Source organism: Castor canadensis, chromosome 7 (assembly GCF_047511655.1).
Source record: "Castor canadensis chromosome 7, mCasCan1.hap1v2, whole genome shotgun sequence".
NCBI classification, from domain to species: domain Eukaryota; kingdom Metazoa; phylum Chordata; class Mammalia; order Rodentia; family Castoridae; genus Castor; species Castor canadensis.
Genome location: NC_133392.1, coordinates 127,393,978 through 127,416,788, shown reverse-complemented (window position 1 = coordinate 127,416,788; position 22,811 = coordinate 127,393,978). Strand labels below are relative to the sequence as shown.

Sequence of the window (22,811 nt, the reverse complement as noted above, 5' to 3'; positions counted from 1 at the left end):
ACTTACATCATTTCAGCTGTTCTCAGCTTCTTTGATTTTTCTTCTTATGTATCTGCCCTGGAAACTCTACTCTGATTCTAACTCTGATTTTTAACCCAGATCTCTTACCTAAGCTCTAGACCTATATATTTTCATTACTTAATCTACATTTCCACTTGAATTTCTTTTCTTTCTTCTAATTTATTTATTTATTTGCAGTGTTGGATTGAACCTAAGGCCTTGTGCATGCTAAGCAAGTACTGTACCACTGAGCTATACTTTAGCCCTCTTCTTCTAAGCACTTTATGGCTAAACTTACTTGCCTTCTGAATGCTATCATTTAATAACTCCATTATCCATTCAACCCAAGCCTGGAAATCATCCCACTAGACTATTCTCTATCTCCTAACCACCATATTCCTACCAGTTATCATTGATTTTACCTTCCTGAAATTTCTTTAACCCTTCTCTTCATCCCCTACTAAGGTTATAGTCATCTGTTGGTTGGATATTGTGAGTAGTAATTCTTTACCTTTTATCTTCTCCTAACCCATTCTTCACCCACTGCTTCCAGAATAAGCTTTCTAAAAATTTCATATTTGCTTCTCTTTACTTCCAAGACAAGGCTAATCACCTTCACCCTGACATTCAAAGTTCTCCAATAAGGCATAGCCTGTCATTCTCAGTTCTAGTTCTTATTACGCTGCACTATACTCTAGTTAGTCTGAACACACACACACACACACTCTCTCTCTCTCTCTCTCTCTCTCTCTCTCTCACTCACTCACTCACTCACTCCCCCGCCCTTTTTTTTTGAGGGGGTTGGAGGGAGATGGTATCTTACTATGTTATTCTGGCTGGCCTCATAAGCTCAAGCAAACTTCAATCAATTCAGCCTCCTAGATAACAGAAGTGTTCATAGTCTTCCAATAGCTCAGGCTTATTTTATTCCTATGCTGGGAATGCTTTCTCTTTGCTTTTAAGATTGAGTTTAAGGATAATATACTTTTAAGCTTTTCAACACTATTCTACTTTACCATTCCTTTACCATCTCCTGAGAATCCTATACTGGTTTCTGTCATTGTACCATTTTGTTTATATGTTTTTGTCTTCCACTAGTCTGTGACCTCAAGAATAGGGATCATACTTGATTTTTTTCTTGCATCCTAATGCTAGCATAGGGCCTGGCATAGAATAGATACTCAAATAATGATTATTGAATGAACGAGAGATGGACTTGGTATGGAAGTCCATACCAAGATGCTGCAGACAACCTCATTTCACCCTAAGGGATTTTAGCTAGGCCCTGATACTCTTCGTTGTCAGCAGACATGCAGAAGCCATGTTTCTAGACGATAGACTGGGAAAATAGGCTTTTTTTTGAACAGATATTACTCCAGGTTTCATACTTTTCATTCATCTCTACTTGTTTATAAAGAAGTAGCTGTATTTTTGACCCCTGGGTTTCCCTGGGGAAACCACTTTATGAGAATGGCTGAGTCTTACATTTCTTCACCCTCATACCCCCAGGCAGGAACAATTGAGGAAAAGATCTTTCAGCGGCAGAGCCACAAGAAGGCGCTGAGCAGCTGTGTGGTGGATGAAGAGCAGGATGTTGAGCGGCATTTCTCTTTGGGCGAGTTGAAGGAGCTATTTACCTTGGATGAGACCAGCCTCAGTGACACACATGATAGGTGGGTGGAGTGCCCTTTATCTCTGAGCTACCTACACAACATAGAAATGGGACTGGTCGTAACCACAGCTCTGTCCTCTGACCCCAGGCTGCACTGCCGTCGTTGTGTCAACAGCCGCCAGGTCTGGCCACCTCCTGATGGTTCTGACTGCACTTCAGACCTGGCTCAGTGGAACCATAGTACTGATAAACGGGGGCTCCAGGATGAGGTACTCCAGGCTGCCTGGGATGCTGCCTCCACTGCCATCACCTTCGTCTTCCACCAGCGTTCCCATGAAGAGCAGCGGGGCCTCCGCTGATAACCAGCTGGTCTGGGTTTAGCTGTTAGAGGAAGGATACAGGGGAAAGGGGTTCTCAGCCCCATGGGGCCCTGCTGAATTTTGTTCTCTGGGAGAAAATTATCAAGAAGGGCTGCATGATGTTTGCCCAAAATTTATTTTATAAGAAAAACTTTTTTGGTTAAAAAAAAGAAAGGAATAAAGGTATGAAAGGGACTGAGGCCTGGGAGCAGCATGGTAAGCCCAGGAGGGAAGAGGCCTGGTAGTGGGCACTCCTATGCTTCTCTAAAGCTTGCGTACCTGCTTGAGGAAGGAAGGCAGGAACCCCAGGGCAGGGAGAGGGGACTGTCTTCAGTGAAGGTGATGACAACTGTAACCTCCTGGCCCAGGGTTCCCAAGGTACTGAATAGGGAACCATTGGGTTCTAAACCCAGCTGTCGAAATGCCTCTGCTAGGCCCCATCAAGGCCTCCAGGACCTCAGTGTAAGGGAAGATGGAAAAAGACAAAAAGTGGCAGAAAGAGAAAGATAGGTGTTTGGGGATTCTGGGCAGCCCATGCTTCAGCCTCTGCAAGCTGATGGTACTGAGCATGGGCCTGTGAGGTTTGGGCCCCATCACATGGTGCTGACATAATCAGCAAAGGCTTGGGATGAGTCCCATGAGTCGCTAACCACGTGGCAGGTGGCCCGGAGCCGCCGGATGGCTTCCCTGGCTGTGACTGCATCCTGGTCCAGCCAGTTCTGGAAGAGGCGCAGATGACCAAAGGCTCCACGACCCCAGCGCTCCAGCCGCTTGGCAAACTCCAGAAGCCCATCTGGCTTGATGCAGTTGGAACTGGTAGGGGTGAGAGAGATTAGACATCCCAAAGCAACTAATCCCTGATCTATATCCTTGCAGTCCCATCCCTTTTTTCCTCCCACCCTCAATGTACCTGATATCCAGTTGACAGAGAGAAGAGGAAGAATCCTCTGAGAAAACATCGGCCAGGGCCAGCAGGCCAGCATTTCCTGAAGAGAAGGGACAAGTACCCATTACCTCCACCCAAGAGCAGGGAACAAGGGTATCCTGACCCAACTCTGGCTGGGAAGAAGCCCTCCCAGGTCCTGAAGCTCCACGTTCCTAGTGGAGAGGTCTGTGCATTTACCCAGTGAGTTTCTAGGTCAAAGGCCTGGCTCCTTCACCCTCTCCCTCCCCAGGGTCAGGCCCCCACCCAGGCGGTTTCCTGGCAGCCGAAGGCCCTTCAGTGTGGAGTTGCCCTTCATAGCAGCAACCATCTCAGGCAGGAATTGGGCTGGGCGCTTCTCAAACAGACGGCAGAAGGAGAAGGTAATCTCTGTCAAGAGAAATTAGAGTAAGTTTGATGACTGCGTTATGACTGGTGATGCCCCTCCTGCTTCAGGTTGCCCTAGCAAGGTGTGTGAATATATAGAGGCCCAGAAAGAGGGAGGAATCTGTCCAAGATCTCAAGACTGGAACTAAATCAGAATGTTCTTTGGAAGGATTTCTGCATGGACAATTTGTTCACTTTCTTCTTTCCCTTTCTATCCACTGATTCTCTGCATTTGAGGGGAAATCTACACAGCACATTTATTTCCCCTCTTCCACATGCACATCATTTATGCCAGCCCATGAAAGGTAAGAAAAACTTGGGTGAGGTACTCTAAAAGTGAGTAATTTTCTGTGTTTATAGAGGAAGTTGAATTTGGGACTTTTAGAAGGAAAATATGGAGGTTCTGTTTCCTTTTTGTGTAGTTGAGGACACAAGGCCAAGAAAGGAACAATGGTTTTCTCATTGAGAAAACAACAGAGCCACAACGAGGGTCCAGGAATGCCTAGGTTTTGGATTAGAAACTTACCTTGGAGAGTCAGATTCTGTAGCAAAAAGAGCACCTCACTCTGACAGTCAGCCAGATTCATGTCATGAAAGCTCAGCCTCTTCAGGGCTAGATTGTATTCTGTGTAGAAGGCACAAGACATGAGCCATGGACCTTTTAGCTCTCTCAAAGAACAATACTAGGTCCCCAGCTATTCTTTCAGCTGGGTCCTACCTTTGAGTGTCTGCAACACAAGGCCAAAATCCTGGGGAGAGGCAAAGGTGGCACTATCCAGGGACAGCTGCTGTAGAGAACCTGAGGCCTTCAGAACAGAACAGAGCAGTGGGGCTGGCTGGGCTCCTCTTGGAAATCCCATCTCTAACTGTTCCAGGCAGTTTTCTGAATATGACAGGGAAAGAAAATTTCCAGCTGGCCATAATATCATACCTCACTCCCATGGTAGGTCCCATCCTGTCTTTTAAGGAATTCATTAAGAAAATCATCTACTCACCCACTTGTCCTTAAGTGCCTTCTATGTGTCAGGCACTGCTTATTATGGGAATGGAACACTAAAGGTAACACTTGAGGGCTGGGATGTCGCTCAGTGGTATAGCACTTGTATAGCATGCACAAGGCCCTGGGTTTGATCTCCAGCCCCTAACCCCCACCCCCAGAAAACTTACACAGCTTTTAACTAAAACATAAGCAAATAAAATAGACTTTTTATTTTTCTGGTGGTACTGGGGTTTGAACTCAGGGCCTTGTGCTTGGTAGGTGGGTGCTCTACTGCTTGAGCCACTCTTCCAGCCCATAAGCAAATATAGGGTATTCATAGTAGTAGGATAGGAGACATACAGAAAAACTAGGAATGTATAATAAAGGGAACTAGTCTGGTCTAAAGTTCTGTTGTGGTATTAGGGTTTGAACTCAGGGCTTTGCACTTGCTAAGCAGATGCTCTACCACTTGAGTTATGCGTGCCGCCTCATTTTTGTTCTTGACTCAGACCCCTTTTCTGGAGAATGACTTGTCTCTCTACTAGGCTTATGGTAATCTTGGCCCTGTCCCATGCAAGATTATCTTAAAGAATGGTAGCCTCCAAGGGGTAGAGTGCCTGCCTAGCAAGCGTGTAAGGCCCTGAATTCAAGCCAAGTACTGATAGGGTTTAAAAAAAAAAAAAAAAAAAGGTAACCTCTTGGGGGGTATGGCTTAAGTGGTAGATCACCTGCACATTTGTGTAGCAATACATGTATGTGCACACATTGCTTCACCTGGTATCTCCTCATCCCCAATTACATGGCCAGGGGGCCCAGCATTCCCTGGTACAGCAGGGTTGTCCCTTTGGCTTGGGTGGTCAACACGAATAGAGAGGACCCTCAGCAGGGGCAGGGCTCGCACAATGGCTCTTGTCAGCTCCAGGATGGGTAGTGGTGAGAACAGGTCACTGAGATGTAGGGCACGGAGACGACATCCAGCCTGGCCTGATAGGGCCCGCAGACTGTCCAGCAGGCGGAAGATGTTAGAGCCCAAGCCTATGGCAAGAAAGAGATTAAGTCAAAGTCATGGAATTTTGGCAGGGATAACATTTGCAGAGAACTTCAAATATTTGTATTGTGTTAAGATTTGGATCCAATTTTTAAATATTAATTGTCTCATCCATGTCTTGCATTTTCCTAAGGTAACCAGCAAACTTTGATGCCTATATACTGGGTTATGCCCTCAACCATCAGTCAGGGCACAGTCACAAAATATAAGATAGGATCTGATAGGGCAGTGTGAGACTAGCAGCAGAACAACAGGTCCAGAGAGCAGCAGAGGTCTTTAAACTTCTGGGTTCTATTTAGTTTCCTAAAGAAGCAGGACCGTGAAAGAAGGAAATGTTGGGTGGTGGAAGAAGACTGCCATAGGTCACATCTAGAGAAGTAAAGTATGAGTGGGAGTCTTGTTGGGCTAACTGGGGCTCAGGAAATAATAGCTCAAGAGGTGAGGGAGTGGAACCAAAGTTGTGCCAAGTCCTGAAAGCTAAGCTAAAATGATGGCTTAATTTCATAGGTAAGTCATGCATGGGAAGCACCTGTAAACTGAGTAGGAGAGTGACAGTGAGCCAATAGGGAATATTTTAGATGATTCATAGGGCAGGAAAAGATAACCACTTCTGGACTGGGATTGTGGTAGAGAGGAAACTTGCCTATGTGTGAGTGCCTGTGTTTGATCCCCAGTTTAAAAAAAAAAAAAAAAGTCTCAGAATGGTGTACAAAGGATCCAGAAAGGCTATAGTAGTTGCCTAGCGCCACAGGTAAATTCCTTGGAAGCCACTGCCTCATCTGCCCCTTGGACTGTGCAAACTTATCTGTTCATTCAACTAAACTTTTTTTTTTTTTGCTAAACATGGCTAAGCAGTACCTATTATTCTTGCCTATATAGCTTGATATAATGTGGAATAAAAGCGTGAGGAAACAGAGTACAATGGAACTGCAAAGAATAGATACCTAACATCTAGTATGGCTTTACATCAATAGAGGTTTTCCAACTGGGTCCTAAAGAATATAAAGGAGACAGTCTTAAAAACAGGAGGGAGAAGAGTAGATATGGAAAAGGAAATGTCATATACAGAGGCCTGAAAGGAGAAAGTGGCACGTTCTAAGTGGAAAAATATGGCTGGTGTATAAAGGGGAAAGCATTCAAGCTATAACAGTAAGCAGGAGTGAAAACGAATGTGATGATGCATGTGTGTGATGCCAGTTCTCAGGAGACCAAGGCAGGAGGATTTTAAGTTGGAGGCTAGTCTGGACTGCATAGTAAGACTTTTTCTTTTTAAAATAAATAAATACGTAAGTAATTAAATAGAAATTAAGGTGAAGTGCAGAAGAGATTTTGAATGACAGGGTCAGAGCTGCATGTTTCAAAGAGTGCTTGTGCTGCAGTCCAGGTAGTGGATTGTATGGAGTCAGAAGGAACTGTTGAAATAGTGATTAATAACAGCATATATTGAGGATGTGGTGACGGAAATAAAATGGGTTTAAGAAATGTTATAGATAGGACCCAGTAACCAAATATATTTGGATAGAGACAGAATCTTGGCTTCTTTAGACAATTGGGCCAACTATGATCTTCAAAACAAGCATCAGTATGTCCAGGTTGGACATGAATTCAGGGAGCTTCTGATGTCTTGTAGCCAACTGGATAAATAGGTCTGGAAGTTCAGGAGAAAGATCTGGCTAATGTCATGGAATGGGGAGTCTAGCATAGCTGGCCACTGAAGCCATAGGAATGGATCAAATTCCCCAGGAGGAATATGTAAAGTAGGAGGGCTCTGAGAAATTGAACCTTATCTGAACTTATCTCTGGGTAAGTAATATCTAGAGAGAGAGAGAAAAAAAAGTTCTGACTCAAGTGGAAAACAGTGATTAATAGCAGTAAATGCTGCCAAGAGCTTATGTAGATGAGGATTGAAAAGTATTCATTGGCTCTAGTAACAAGGAGGACCTTGGAGACCTAGATTCTTCTCAGTGCAATGGCAATGGTATAAGTGAGGCTGGAGTGGACTGTGAGTAGATATAGTGTAGGGGTAAATTTGTGAAGAGCAAGAGATAATAGGGGGATGATAATATGGGATAAACAGAAATGGTACTTTTTGGTGGGAACCTGATTTAATGTTTAAGTCAGTGGAAAGAGAGGCAGCATATGTAGTGGTTTAAAAGTATGGATTCTGGAGTCAAGTTACATGAATTTGACTCCTGGCTCTGCAGTTTACTAGCAAGATTATCCTGGGCAAGTCATTTGACCTCATAAGGTTGCTATGAATTAAATTATATTGAGATGACTTAAAATATGTTTTGGTGAGACAGGTTTGGACTCAGGGCTTCAAGCTTGCAAAGCACAAGTTTTATCACTTGAACCACAACTCCAGTCCAAGATTACTTAAAATAATGGTAATTACTAAGGCATTTGAGAAACAAGCTTCCCTAAGAAGTTGGAAGGCATGAATCCAGAACAGAGGGGAAAGAGTTAGCCTTAGATAAGGTGATTTCTTCCATTGTGAAGGAGAAAAGGATGAATGCAGAAGTAGAAATTTATAGGTTGGTTGATGGAGTTCAAGTGTGATGACTTCTATTTTCTTTGTGAAGTAGGTGAAGCCATCTGCTGAGAAAGAAGAGGTTTGGAACTGGCAGAATAGGAATGGGAGCTGATGTTGCAAACACACAGTGCTTATGAAGGTGATGACCATGAATGTATAGTAGGCACCATCTGCACAGCTGTGTGATTTTTCTCTAGCAGTACTTAGCAACCTAAGGAGATTGCTTGATTTAGCCAGAGAAGAAGCTTTGCTAGCTGGGCACAAGCAGGTGGGGAAGGACTGAGGAATGCTTTGCAGGTTTGCTGGTCTGTTTTAAATTATTGTGTCCCACACCTCCTTGTCTAGACAGCTTCTTTGATGTGACTGGTGGGATCTAACTCTAACCCTAGCTGGGTTTGCATATTTTATACTGTCATACTTGCCCTTGGATTGCCTCCTGTATCCAGCTGACTTATCCTACTGTCCTTCAGGAACCCCTACTTCTAACAGTAAATCGAGCTTATACATCTCATGTTCCTCTCTCTGAACACTGATAGTCTGCCAGTGTTTTTGTGTGTGTCTTGTACTCCCCAGCCCCCTGTAAGGCACAAAGGATCACATCCCCAGCTTTCTGAGCATACTCCTAATTCTTCCCCTCAGGATTAGGCACACAGTGCTGCTAGGTCTGAGCCCAGATCTACCCTCCAGGTGCTCACCATTGTAGGAGAGTGTAAGGCTCTCCAGAGACACCCAGGAGCTCAGCAGGTGGCACAGTGTCAGAGCTGCCTCAGTGGATAGAGGAACTGTGAATAGCTCCAAGGTGGAGATGCTACGGAATCGTTGGGAGGCTTCCAGTGTTGGAAGCCCCAGGCAACTTGGGTCTGATCCATCTAAAGCTCCACAAGCCACTTCCCCAATCTCCATCTCTTCACCATCCTCCTTCTCACCAGCCACAATAAAAACAAAGTCATACAGGTCTTCAGACTCTGCACCAGACCCCTGACGGGTGCGAGCACCCTTCTTCCCTGCAGCTCGTTTGAAACGCTTTAAGGGCTTAGGCTGTGGGGCTGAGCTAGCTGGAGCTCGTTTGGATGAGGATGTGGAAGAGGAGGCAGAGGCAGAGGAGGTGGTGGCTGGAGCAGAGGTTGGCTGCTTGCTACCAGGAGCCTCGTGGGAGGTGGCTGGAGGGTGCAGCTCCCTCTTAGACTCTGTCCCGCCTGCTAGCAGGCTCTCCTGTGTGCTCCGGCGTGTCACCCTGGTGGCAGGTGCAGCTCTGGGCATCTGCTTGACCTCACTCTTCCGCCGGTTGGCCATCAGGGCCGCAGCACATCGCTCGGCAGCATCTCGGCGAGGCCGGCGTGAGCCCAGTAAGAGGGACCCTTCATCTCGTGATGGGGCCCGGCCTCGTGAGGCCTCTCCACAGAGGCGACAGGGCAGGCCACCAGGGCCTGGCTGCCAAAAGCCAGCACTCATGGTGAGTATAAGGATGAAAAGGGCTGACTCAGGCACAGGCCAGGAGTACAGTGACACTTGGCTAACGGCCCCATGGTGAATAAGCTGATGCAATAACTGCCGAAGTGACTGCTGAGCAGCCACATCAGAGAACAGCAGGTGGCGGAACTTTAGGGTGTGCAGGCAACTGGCCAGGGTCTCCAGAACCCTGCGGTTGGGCTCAGCCACCAGCTCAGTTGCACCCTGCAGCATGTTGCAGATGGTGAGCTGCCGGACATGACGGGAGCTGTGCAGGAGAGGTGAGAAGCGCTGGTCACAAAGACGCCTGTCAGAAGACACATCAATGGTTCCACGTAGAACATGGGAAAAAAAGGCCTCCATAAACTTAGCTCGCCAACAGGTCACACTCTGAAAGCAGAGAACATGACAACCGTGATACTAAGAGTGCTGCCCATGAAACTCCTCCCAATTACCTTCTAATAGCAAACTACTGAGTACTTACTGCACCAGGCAACATTCTAAATATTTTATACAAATTCATTTAGTCCTCACATCTTTGATGTATCACTTTAGATCCATTTTATAGGTAAGGCCACACAAGCTGATGAATAAAGAGCATTTTTACTTCATTTTAGCTTTATGTAGGGCAATCTGGTGCTTGTCTAACAAACGTGGTTTTAGTACATGAATATCAATTTTTGGTGGCACTGGGGTTTGAACTCAGCCTCATACTTGCTAGGCAGACATTTTTAACACTTAAGCCACTCTGCCTATCCTTTTTTGTGTTAGGTATTTTTGAGAGAGAGTCTCACAAACTGCCTGGTTTGGTCTGGAACCATAATCCTTATCTTTGCCTTCTGAGTAGCTAGGATTGCAGGTGTGAGCTGCTTGCAGAACCCAGCTAGGTGTGGAACTATTTTTGATGGTTTCTGAAATAGATTTTTGTTTGTTTTTGGTGGTGTAGGGAATACAAGTCAGGGCCTCCTGTAAATTCTATATTTGATTCTATGATACGACCTTTTTTTTTTTTTTTTTATCTTTTTTGTGGTGCTGGGGTTTGAACTCAGGACTCCAGCCCTCAACTTTGTATTTTTAGTGCCACCAGCTTTGTTCAGCTCCTTATGGTCTCACACACTAACTCTTTGCTTCTTTATGACCTGGGTCCCTTTTTCTTTCCCAAACCACTTTTACACAAACCCACTGGATTCCTGTTTTGAAATGTACTGGGGTCATGTCTTTCTTTGAGGCTGTTTTTTGTTGGGACTCCTGACAACTACTCAAGTCTACTAAAGATGTTGGAATTATTCCCTGATATTTGATCTCTGCCTGTGTACATTCCTAACTAGATTAGAATTTCCTGGATAACAGGAATCAAATCTTGGATTTGTCTTCCCCAAGGCAAGTTATTTTCTTTGATGGATATAATACTTCATCAGACTATTCTGATATTTAGAATTCTGGGTGCAATTGATTTTCAACCTTTGGTACATATCACAATTTTCTATAGAACTTCATCTTCAAAATTTGTATGTCAAAGACCCAGTCTTGGTCTTATTGTATGTGACATCTGAGGTAAGGTCAAGGCATCTTTATTTTTTAAAACATCCCCCAGATGATTCTGATGTTCACCAGAGGTTATGAAGTACTGCTACCTAACTCAAGGACACAACACACTAAGACAAAGACAGGTACCAGGCCCCAGAGTTTCCAACTTAAAACCATCCCTAAGTCATCATCTCCTAAGGTGTAGTAAAAAATCTGCTGACTTCTGATATAGGTCCCATTTCTGCCACTGTACTCTGGACTTCTTTTCTTATGTAAGATGTAGATACCATCACCTGCTTTACAGAACTCTTGGAGATATCAGTGAGAGTGCAAGTTAAAGCACTTGTAGTCTAAAATACAAATTGCTGCTGCAGCAGTTAATGATGATTAGCTCTGATGCACCATGTGAAATGGGGTTGATAAGAGGCAGAGCCTGTTAAATGGTGTTTATTTGTTCTGAAGTAAAGACAGAAGGGGCCTAAGAGCACCCAAACTAAAATACTTTTGTTCTTAACCTGCCTCCATGCATTCTTCCTTATTAGAGTGACCCTTAATTTATATCTAAGGTTCTTAGAAGTTGGGCCTCTTAAAAAAAAAAAAGTCATTCCCTTTGTTCTTGCTATTTCCTAAGATTGCCTGCTGTGGTAGGAATTAGGAATAACTTCATGCTTGAGCTACCCACATGTCAGCATCAGAGAAGGGCCTCATCCACCAGCAGCAAGACATTAGGAAAAAAAAAACAAAAAACGGCAACCAGGTCTCTACTGCTTTTGTTTACTCTGTCCCTTCAGTACTAGGGATTGAACATAGGGCCTTGTACATGTTAGGCAAGCACTCTACCACTAAGCTAGTGTGCTCTGCTTGGCTTTGTGTGGAGACAGGGTACTCCTGAGTTTGTCAAGTCCTACCTCAGTAGTGCTTTTAAATATATTTGGCACTATGTAGCCAGATTGGCCTTGAACTCATGATCTTCCTTGCCTCAGCCTCCTGAGTACTGAGATTATACCACCACGCTCATCTTAAAAAAGTCTTAAAAAACATTTGTAGATAACTAGAAAGGCTTCAACTTCAAAGTTGGGCTAGATGATTATAAAATCTGGATAAGCCTCAACCAATCTACTGTGGCTATTCCTGCATAAAAGGCAAGGGGAAATGTAGGCCAGATAATTAAAATACTGGACTTTTCTAGATCTGCTAAGGGTTAAAAGCAATGGGAGGGAATATTATCACAGATACGATAATTGAAGTCATCAGAAACATGCATTCCAGACAGAAATTGCTTCAACTTTAATCCTGGGTCGGCTGTTCACTAACCTTAGGTAGGCTGATTTACCTCTTTCATCATCTGTAAAGTGAAGGAGATAACTATACCAACATCATAGAACTACTGTAAGGAAGGGCTGAGTATGTAATTAGTTATGACAGCTATTTCAGTGGCTTCTTTCTCATGAGTTAATCCATAAGCCAACAGCAGTTTGCGGCATTTTATTCCATGACCACCTTTTAAAAGAATCTATGCTAAGATGTCAAAACTGAAAAATACCTGAGAGATTTAGTCCATGTCACTCCTTTTATAGACTACAGCCCAGACAAAGTAAACTGATTTAAACACTTTTACATGGAGCACTGCCAATGAGGTGATATGACATTTGCCCACCAACATAATCAACTTAGCTTTAATGGACTGGCAGCTCAGGCACTGAGAAAGCATATACAAACTAGGGAGGCCAAAATATTTTCTTGCACTAAGTTGCTGGAGTAAGCAAGTGTTCATATTCATTGTCTTTTCTGATAATAATGTGTTTGGAAAGATAAGCAAATGAAAGTCTTGTATAAACCAACTCTTCAGTATATGTACTGTGAATAGCTATATTTGTTTTTATAACATAGAAAGTTTGAACAGTTTCAAATGTTGGACTTTTTGAACATTATGGCACCATGCATTTAAGTATTTTTATTTATTTGGCTTTTTGAGACAAGGTCTCTATTGTAACCCAAGCTGGCCTTGAACTCACTATAGTACCCAGTCTGGCCTCCAATTTCAGATCCCCCTTGCCTCAACCTGCCAAGTGCTGGGATTACAAGGTTTTACCACACAGCTGATGTCTTCTTTTGAGATGGGGTTTCATGCCACCATGTTCAACTTATTTTGAAAATATAGATGCAGCATATTAACAATGTCTATTTAATATTTCCATATTTATTTATATATTTCTGTGCTAGGGAGTTGAACTCAGGGCATTACACTTGTTAGGCAAGTGCTCTAAGCATGACCTTTTAAAACAAAAAACAAATCAAAATAAGACTTTACTAATACAAGGTAAAATTTTATTTTCCCATGTGTTATCATTGAGACTAAACATTTTTTACTTTACTGGATATTTTTTGTGTATTTTGTGAGTTGTCCACATCTTTACTCATTTTATTGTTAGGATGTTCAACTTTTTCTTATCCTTGTTATCCTTTAGTTGTGCAAATATTATTTCAAGTGTTCTCTTCCAGTTTATTTACCTTTTTAGAATTTGTTTAGAGAGTTAGCTTTTTATACAGTTAAGTTCATATTTTCTCTATTTCTTTTTTCAGTTCTGGGGATCAAATCTAGGGCCTTGTGCATACTAGGCAAGTGCTATATGAACTACACCCCCAGCCTTATAGTTTCTTCCTTTTTTTTTTTTTTTGGTAGTTCTGGGGTTTGAACTCAGGGTCTCATGCTTGGTAGGCAGGCACTTTTATTGCTTGAGCCACTCCACCAGCCCTCCCAACCTTGTATTTTCTTTTATGGCTTTGCCCATTTAATAATTAGCTCTGTAACTTGGGATTAGATGTCAAGTCACTTTTATTCTTTTTTGTTTATTCTGTGCTTTTACTTTTTTATAATTCAGTCTTTAATCCATATAGAAATTACCTGAGCATATTTTAAAGTAAGACTCTAATTTAATTTTTTTCAAATGGTTAGCCAAGTTCTAGAGAATCATTTATTGAATCACCCTCATTTCCTTACTGCTTTGTCTCCAGAGTATCAACTGTATTATACAGATCTTAACTCAGTTCCTCGAACATGCTAGGCAAATGCTCTTCACTTGAGCCATGTCCCCAGCCCTTTCAGTTTTTTTTGTATTTTGTTTTTAGCATAATGGTCTCAATTTCATGCTAACTTTGCTCTGGCTAGCCCTGAACTCAAATCTTCCTGCCTCTGCCTCCCAAGCAGCTGGAGATTACAGCTATGCACCACCATACCCGGCCTACAGATCTCTTTATAAACACTAGCACTAAATAGTTTAAAATATGCTACATATTTAGTACTATGTAGATTAGAATATGCTAGGTCCTAGCACAGTACCTAGAACTGAGCAGGTAGGCTGCAAGTGACTTTTTTTTTAAGTGCTGTGGATCCATCCCAAGGCCTTATGTGTGCTAAGCAAGTGTTCTACTACTGAGTTACATCCTTAGTTCCTCAATAAGTTTCTGAATAATCGGTGAGGTGAAGGTTGCTATTATACAAAAATGGGAAGCAGAAGACATCTGGAATAGATATGCCCCATGTTAGGGCCACTATGTAAGTGACTATTAGGCCATCAAGCGTGAGGGCCCCTCCCACCCCAAATGTTCCAAAATGCTTTGCACCAAGAAAACAGAACTTTTTTTTTTTTCCAGGAAGCTTGAGATAATGTTGGATAAAGAAAGATTACAATTTTTATCACTTGCAATCAACAATACTGCTTATGAAATAGTGGGACAAAATGAATCGTTTCTTTACAGATGGCAGAAAGATATTACTGTTTTTTAATATTCTTGCATCCACTTCTCTTCCTCATAAAGCCTAGTATCTGAGGATTTTGTTTGTTTGGCCTTAATGATCTCATCCTGAACTCCAAAGGCTGCAGTCCAGATCTGGAAGTAGAAAAGCTGAAGGATATGGAGCTGAATGTTACTGAACCCAGTGCATCACCAGAAATTAAATCTCCAATTCCTGATACTATCCCCCCTGCCTCCCTTTTTGAACATTTGACCTCATTTACTTTATTAAAACCAGCTTACATACTTCTTGGGATAGACTTTCTTAGTTCTTTCTTCCTCCTTCTCCCTTCTTCCCTCTATCACACCACTTATTCTGTCATCTCTGATCAATTTGCTTGTAGACTTCCTCATTAAATGGTTAAATTGGAGACTGTGTTTGTACTTCTGATATCTAGGATCCAATCTGGTAGGTGGTAGTTTGTCCTAGTAAGTTATTTATTGAACTAAATCTGTTCTGTGAATTTTGGAGCAGCAAAAGAAATTCTGGTCTATCAAAGAGAAGCAAAAAGAGCCCAATAGGCCGTTAGCTTTCTTGTTCAGTATACTGTTTAAGTAATGACCATTTCTCATGGGCATTATTTTCTTTTTTTGTCTTGTTTGTGTTTTATGTCTGTTTTCTTCAGTGTTTAAAATCTGATTTCAAGTTCTGGACTTTAGAGATAGTTACATGGTCATTTCACTAAAAAAAAATTGTTTATTGCCATTTATTAAGCTAAAACTAGAGCATTTTGATTTAAAAGTATCACTGCCTCCTTTGCTATTTTCATTAAATAGGAGATAAATGACTTTTTCTGTTTGATCTTAGTTTTACAGGTAGTATTCTATTGGCTAGAACTTAATAGTTCTAGTACAAATACTCTGCTGTCTTTTTGTATGATGAATTTTTGTTCAAGAAGTGAGAAATTGCTCATAACCTTTTGGGTATCATTGGAGGCTGAAGAAAATCACCCTGACTGTGTCAAAATAACCTTAACTCAGTAAGCAGGATGAAGGAAATTAAGCCAGGTAAGACTGTCTCAACTCCTGACTTGTCCTTTTCTCTTGTCTGAGTTAGCATCTCCCAGAAAACAAATTTCTAGGGAGCAGTGTATTGCAAAGAGGGTGGGCAACATGTACTCTTGAATACTATATTAATGCCATGCTTACCAGTGAGCCTACAGGTCCACTTGAGGAAGTCTCCATTATTTCAGCGTTTTAAGACTTATCTGCATTGTTACATGTGTTTCTTGAATGATATTCTCAATGTTTTTGTGCATACTTTTCTATTTAGCTTAATTCTAACAATTTTGTATTTTAATAAAATGTTCTAAACATTGCAATCAAAAAAATTCTGCTAAAATAGGAACTTCAATGATTTATATCTGAATCAGTAAATAATCTCAGGACTAAAAAGACTTGTAGAAGACTACAAGTCATCTACAACTCTGTTGAACACTTAGTAATAAGAAGCTTAATACTTTTGGAATTAGCTTGTTTTATCATCAATGATCTTGAGCTTAAAAGTTTTACCTTTAGGTTAGCAAAAATGTACCCTCCTTTAGCTTCCACTCAGAACAAGTCTATTACTCCCTCTTTCTTGTGACAACCATTCATGTATTTCAAGAAGGTTTATGTTTCTCAAGCTTCTTTTTTTCAGGAATAACATCTTGTCTTCCAAATGTGAGTCACACAATGTGGCTTTGACTTTTCTATATTCCAAGGATAGATAGCTTGGCCACTACAGAAGCAAGCAGGACTACTGTGCCCCTTGTCCTTCAGCCTACATTATATTTACATTAGCTCAAACAACTCGGTACAGTTGCTATAAGTAGCTTCAGCACATTGTTGATTAAACCCTCTTAATCTTTTTTATGTAAGCTCCTGCTAAGCCAAACCTCTATCCCCTAATCCTGAGGCCTTGCAATTAGAACTTTTTAGAGTCAGTGAAGAGATGGTTTGTTCTTTTAATTTCATTTTGTAGATTTGATCATTGTACCAATTCTGTTATGAATTCTGACTGCCATCCATTGTGATCATACCTTTCCCTGTTTTATATCCCCTGCAAACATGGTAAAGCAAGCAAGTCAGTGATAAATACTAAATAAGCCAAAATCTTGTGACAAGCCATCTGAGCCCAGCTCTCAAATTCATCCCATCTTTGCCTCTGCACTTTACCAGTTCCCATCTTGGGTGTGTGTACTATTTCTGCTTTTTTTGTGCAAAATTAGGCTAGAGTTCTACCTGGTACCTTAACTTACTTCCAAACTGGAAGGCCTTGTCTTCATCAGCTCATCCCAGAGACGGCGCCAAATAGCCTGAGTGGAGAGGCCTGTAGAAAGAAATACCACACTTACTTGGCTGCTCACTGGCCACCATGAGTGAAGTATGCCAGTCTTTCATGTCCTCTGGCTTCACAGGAGCTATATGGCAGAGTGGTTAAGAGCACTGGCTGCCTAGGTTCGAGTATTAGCAAACTATAGTCATGTGACCTTGGGAAAGTTAATTTCTTTGTACCTCAGATTCCTCATCTGTAAAATGTAGTTAATAATAGCTGTTTCGCAGGGTTGTTGAAAAGATTAAATGAGTAAATGAATTTCTATGGGTAAAGTCCCAAAGAGAATGCTTGGCACATTAGGGTTACATAAATGTTAGCTGTTAACAGATTGTCTAGTAAGGAAGACAGCTTGGTAAAATAGAAAAACTAAGAGATTCAGAAGATCTGGTTTCTATGTGCGGCTTTGCTATTAATTGTAGTGCACCTGTGTCTCACTTTTGTCAGAACAACAGGAGATCAAATATATGATCCCTGCTGCTTTGTGTTTCACATTATAGGGAATCATATAAGAAAGTAGGTATGAAGATATTTTTTGAAAAGCATGAAGTTCTATGCAGGAATGAGGTGTAATATTTACCTGAAAAACATCATGGTGCCTTGTTCATAATCACTGACTGGGAAAGAGACAGAAAGATACTCACCTTTCTTGAGGGCAGTTTCCTCAATCCTCTCCAAGTAATATATATTGAGCAGAGGTAAGATGCTTTGAAGTATTGGGCCTGGAAGGGCTACAAAAACCAAAACACAAAGTTTACTTTTTCCCCTGCCAGAGTTCCAAGCATTATTTATCCTATTGGAAAGGAAAACAGAAGTGTAGACTTCTCAATTGACAGATGGAATCTGGAGAAGCTAACCTCAGTCTATTCCAAAGTCTGACCCATTTATATTCAGTTGGCAGCTGGAATTTCAGGAGTAAGGGTAGATAACTCACAAAACAAGCTAACCTGCTCACTTAGGAGCTGGTCAGTTCACTTGTGCCCAAGCATAATGAACCATTCTGCATTAAAAAGGTCCCACCTGATGGTGGAGTGGCTCAAGTGGTAGAGTGCCTGCCTAGGAAGTATGAAGCCCTCAGTACAAACCCAAGAACTTCCAAAAAAAAAAAAAAAGGTCCTACTGAATATGTGTGAAAAAAGCTTCTTTATAATCTGCCCTAACTTAAGCTTCCTGCTTTGCCACCTATCTTTTTTTTATTTATATAACACATTATGATGCTTTCTGCATCTACATACTGTTCTCTCCCACATGAATATCCTTGCTGCTTTTATTATATCAACTATTTATCTTTTAACCATCATAAGCCCTGTATTAGGTCTTTATTGAATTCCCTTCCCACTCTTCCAGATTGACCACTTTCATTCTTTGAGCTACTGTTATACTTTGAGCATAGCATTTCCTATGAAGAATAGAGATAATTAAGCCAGCTACTGTGGCTTGTGCCTGTAAACCCAGCTATGGGGGGGGAGAGGTGGGGAAGCAGAGATTGGGTGGATCATGGTTTGAGGCTAGGCCAGGTAAAAAGTTAGCAAGACTGCATCTCAATCAGTGAGCCAGGTGTGGTGGTATGTGTCTGTAATTCCAGCTACACAGGAGGTATAAGTAGGAGGATCATACTCCAGGCTGGCTGGGACAAAACAGAGTGTATCCATGCTGGGGCATGGCTCAAGTGGTAGAGCACTTGCCAAGCAAGTACGAGGCTGAGTTGAAACCCCAGTTCCATGTTAAAAAAAAAACAAACAAAAGTTTCTTTTTTTGACAATTAGTTTCTATACTATAAATCTGCTATATCTTAAAAATAAAACCAGCTCTTGCCAACTTCTAGTTCTGAGAATTACAGTAGACTAAAAGGTTTAATCTTCAGAGTTGGACAAATGTGGGTGATCCTCATTGATCACTTAACTTTGAGTTCTTGGACAAATTACTTAACCTCTTTTATTTTTTTGGGCGGGGGAGTTTTGGAGTTTGAATTCAGAGCTTTCTTTGTGCTTATGAGACAGGGGCTCTACCACTTGAGCCAAATCTTTAGCCCTATTTAGCCTCTTTAAGTCTCAGTTTCCTTAATTTTAAAATGGAGATAGAGGGCTGGTGGAATGGCTCAAGTGTAGAGTGCCTGCCTAGCAAGCATAAGGCCCTGAGTTCAAGCCCCAGTATTACCAAAAGTGGGGAGACAAACTAAAATGGAGACAGAAATGACTGCCTCTAAGGCTAGAAACATGGTTCAAGTAGTAGCAAGTCAAGCACAAAGCCCTGTGTTCAAACCCCAGTACCTCCCTCCAAAAAAAGAGAAAAGAAAAAGAAATGACTATCTCATGTCATTGTTGTGAAGATTAAATATCTTGTAATCTATTTAAGACATGCCTGGTCATAGTAATTTCACTAAGTATTAGCTATTATTATGTTTATTCTGCCAATGGCATCTCTGTCCTACCAACCCTAAGTTCTTAGAGTATATCAAAACTTCCATTCAAGATCTGTTTTTCCCTTTACTTGTGGACTAATTGAATCTTGTACAATTCTTTGTACCCAATAGGTACTCAATGCACCCGCTAAATGAAAGTCTTAATTCCCTATGCTATTTTACTGATGTAGGCCATATCACTTATCATCTGGACTGATCTCCTTGACCTCACTCTCTGAATCCTGCTCTTAGTGATGACATTCCCCTCTTCAAAAGGCTTTCTACTGCATTCAAGATGAAATTCTTGGCATTCAAGGTATAATATACCTATTCTACTCATTATACTCTTTCCTGCTACCTCTACTTACTTCTCTCTCTCTGCTTTACATAAAGCAGTGCGAGTACACCACCTCCAGAAAGCTGTTCCTGGCTGTTTCCTAGCCTGTACTGAGACCTTCCTCTAAAATAGCACTGCTTAACAGTCTTCTTACTTGGCCCTTTCTCTTAAAAGGCTTTACTTGTTTCAGCTTTTTCTGTGTGATTGTTTACCTGGTGTAGCCTATAGGAGCTCTTCCTCTCCTGTTTCCTTTCCACCAATAATAATGGTGGGGGTAGGTACAATAATTGTGGGAGAAGGGAGAAAGGGAAAAGGAGGTTTAATAAACTGTCAACTGATTGTACTGGTGGGAAGAGACACAGAAATTTTTTCAGAAACTTTTCCCCTTTCCCTCCAATCTGGTCCTCTTTGTTTAGCTATCCCCTCTCACAGTCACAGGAACCATGCACGTTTGCATCTTACATGCAAACCATGCTGTTCCTTTCTCCATTTTCCTTTTTGGTGGTACTGAGGTTTGAACTCAGGACTCTGTACATGCTAGCAGGTGCTCTATCACTTGAGCCATGCCCCCAGCCCTTTTTGCTTTAGTTATTTTTCAAATAGGGTCTCACTTTTATGCTGTGGTGGCCTGAACCATGATCCTCCTATTTATCTATTTGTGTTTCTCATGCTGCCACGCCCATCATTTTATTGGTTGGGATGGGGTTTTAGCTGTTTGCTGGGGTGGCCTAGAACCAAAATCCTTCCAGTCTCCCAAGTAGCTAGGATTACAGTGATGAACCACTGCACCTAGCTTCTCCATTCTTTTTTTAAAAAAAAAAAAAAAGGACCTCTACAGGTGCTCTACAACTTGAGCCACTTGCCAGTTCCCAGAGCTGGCTTTGAACCTCAATCCTCCTAATCTCTGCCTCCTGAGTAGCCGAATATAGGCGTGAGCCACCACTGCCCTGCTGGCTTCTATTCTTTTTTTTTTTTTCTTTTGCTTCTATTCTTCTTAAGCCAGGTTTTTCCTTGATTCTTTTAATCCCATACCTTCCTTTCTCTTCTTCTTCTCGTCCTCTTCTCTTTTTTTTTGGTGTACTGGGGGCTGAACTCAGGACCTCTATCATTTGAAGCCACACCCTCAGCCCTGTACTATTAATGCTTCCTTTTCTCAAGCTGGCGCCTCCATACTCAGTTCTCTCCACTTCTATCCAAGCATCCCAGAAGCTCCAGGCTGAGGCAGCCAGACCTTCTCTGTCTTCTTCCATATTCCCAAGAAGCTTAGTTCCACTGAGGCTGCTCTCTGGTTCCCCTTAGGAGCCTGACCCTTCTCTCCTCAGCTGTTGGCAAAGGACCCTACAGTCTCCTCCCAGCACAGGGCCTGAAGACTCCTAACATTCTTCCAGCCCTCACTGCATGAAGGCCCTTGGGCCCCTTGGTACTGGTATTGGTGGTCCACGTCCACTCTCCAAGGCCTTGGGGCTGCTCTGGGGCTCTGGATGACCTCCTCACAGTATAACCCTCCCGCTAAGTGCCCGCAGAGCACACAATCCTCTTCAGTCCTGACCTGGCCAGGGCCTTCCTCCTGGCAAAGATGCCACCACCACCCTCCCCCGCACACTCCAAGGCCAGAGCCTCCTCTCTTCTCCGGCCACCTCCCTCCTCTCCTGGTCCCCCCGCCCCCCCCCGCCTGTGATCTCCTCCCCCAACTTAAGCCTGGCTCTGCACCGCGCCCCCACCCCACAGTTTGTCAGGCTCTGGGCCTCCCGTGTCCCCCCCTGAGCAGTCAGGCCTGTTCTGAAGCGCCTCACCTTCCCTCTTTTCCCTCTTTCACCGTCCACTGTCAGTCCTCACGTCATGGGCCCTCACCAGCTGCCAGGCCTCGCGCCCCTGGCTGGCGGTACCCAGCCCATAACCGGCCTCCCCTCCTCCGTTATCACCCCGCCGTACCCCGGGCCCCTCAAACCCGCGCCCCCGGCCGCCCACTTTCCGTTCAGCCTGGACGGCGTCTACCAAAGCCCGGCCTTCCATGCCGGCCACTCTGAGGCCTGGCCCTTGTTCACACCCACTGGGTCCGAGGCCTCTGTGCCGCGGCGCGCCCCCTCCCTCTCCCGCCCGGGATCCGGGGCCTCCCCGGCCCGCCGCTCGGGCCCATCCGAGGGGTTCCGGCGCCCCCTGCTCTGCAGCCGATTTGGCAGCAAGGCCCCGGCGTCCGTGCACTCCCGTCAGCCCTGCCCGTCAGGCAGGCCGCGGCGCACGGAGACTTGCGGCCTGCCTCTCCCCCAGCAGTCCTTTCCTCTCCAGTCCTCTGTCCCACCCGCCCGCAAGCTGTGCCTCCGGAGTCTCGGCACCCTGGGGTGTCCAGAGCACAGCAGAGGCCCGGGCCGTCAGTCAACTTTGGTGGCCCCGGGCCTGGCCTCCTGGCCTCACGCAGGGCCTGCCAACTTCGGCCCCTGCCCTGGGGCAGCCGGACCATCCTGCCCGTCGGCTGGACATCCGAGACTCCCTAAATCAGCCTAGCTGAGTGTCAGTGCGGTGCCCGCTGCTCCGGCCTGCCAATCCGCCTCTGTTGTCCGGGCCCTGCCTGCTTTGCCCTAGACCGGGCCCCGTGGCCTCTCCCCCTGCGCCCCCCGGCCACGCCGCGATGCGGGTCCACTTGCTCTTTTGGTCTCTGTCTCTGTCCAGCCCTGTCAGTCATGGAATTCATGTTTCAACCCAACAATCTGGCTTCTAGGGCCCGGGGCTGGGCCTTGCCCCGGGCCTCTCGGCCTCGCCCCCTCGCCCCCTGGCCGCTGGGCCGCCCCCGCTCGTTGCCAGAGGTAGCCCCTCACCCCGCGACTTACCCCACACCCCGCTCTCCAGAACCCCCATATGGGCGCTCACCGCCCGCCCGCACAGCTCGAACAGGGCGGGGGGAGCGCTGGGGCCTGAGGCCGAGCTCTTCGCTGGCGCCGCCTCCCGGGACGTGGCCTCCATGGTCGTTGCCGCCGCTACCTCACAGAACCAGCAACTCCGGGCGCGCCAGGCCTCGGGCGCCGCCATCTTGGGGAGGTGCGCGAGCCCGAGAGTGGCACCCGCAGGCCGCCATCTTGAAAAGGTCAGCAGTTAGGACGGTTCCATAAGGGATATAGGTGAGAATGGAAACTGCGCTAAAGGACTGTCGAAA

The 22,811-nt window shown here is 44.1% G+C and overlaps 2 protein-coding genes across 5 annotated transcripts in view; one reads left to right on the top strand and one right to left on the bottom strand.

The window, feature by feature from the left end:
• Positions 1 to 2,373, top strand: part of Rad54l (RAD54 like) — a 30,887-nt gene extending 28,514 nt beyond the window's left edge. For 3 of the 4 annotated variants that reach the window (XM_074080241.1, XM_074080242.1, XM_074080240.1), the window contains one exon: positions 1,510 to 2,373. In XM_074080241.1, the coding sequence (XP_073936342.1) occupies positions 1,510 to 1,971 (462 nt within the window). In that variant the 3' untranslated portion in view covers positions 1,972 to 2,373. The remainder of the gene's footprint in view (positions 1 to 1,509) is intronic. The other variant, XM_020177637.2, reaches the window with a different exon arrangement.
• Positions 2,374 to 2,564: 191 nt separating this feature from the next.
• On the bottom strand, positions 2,565 to 22,717 carry Lrrc41 (leucine rich repeat containing 41). The gene is made up of 10 exons (XM_020177635.2): positions 22,489 to 22,717; positions 17,570 to 17,656; positions 16,852 to 16,922; positions 8,536 to 9,679; positions 5,034 to 5,294; positions 3,999 to 4,163; positions 3,807 to 3,905; positions 3,161 to 3,283; positions 2,882 to 2,957; positions 2,565 to 2,784 (listed from the first exon to the last, which is right to left on the bottom strand). Exons 1-10 carry the CDS (start codon positions 22,685 to 22,687, stop codon positions 2,565 to 2,567), a joined length of 2,445 nt encoding a protein of 814 aa, XP_020033224.1. The 5' UTR covers positions 22,688 to 22,717.
• Between the last annotated feature and the right edge of the window lie 94 nt (positions 22,718 to 22,811).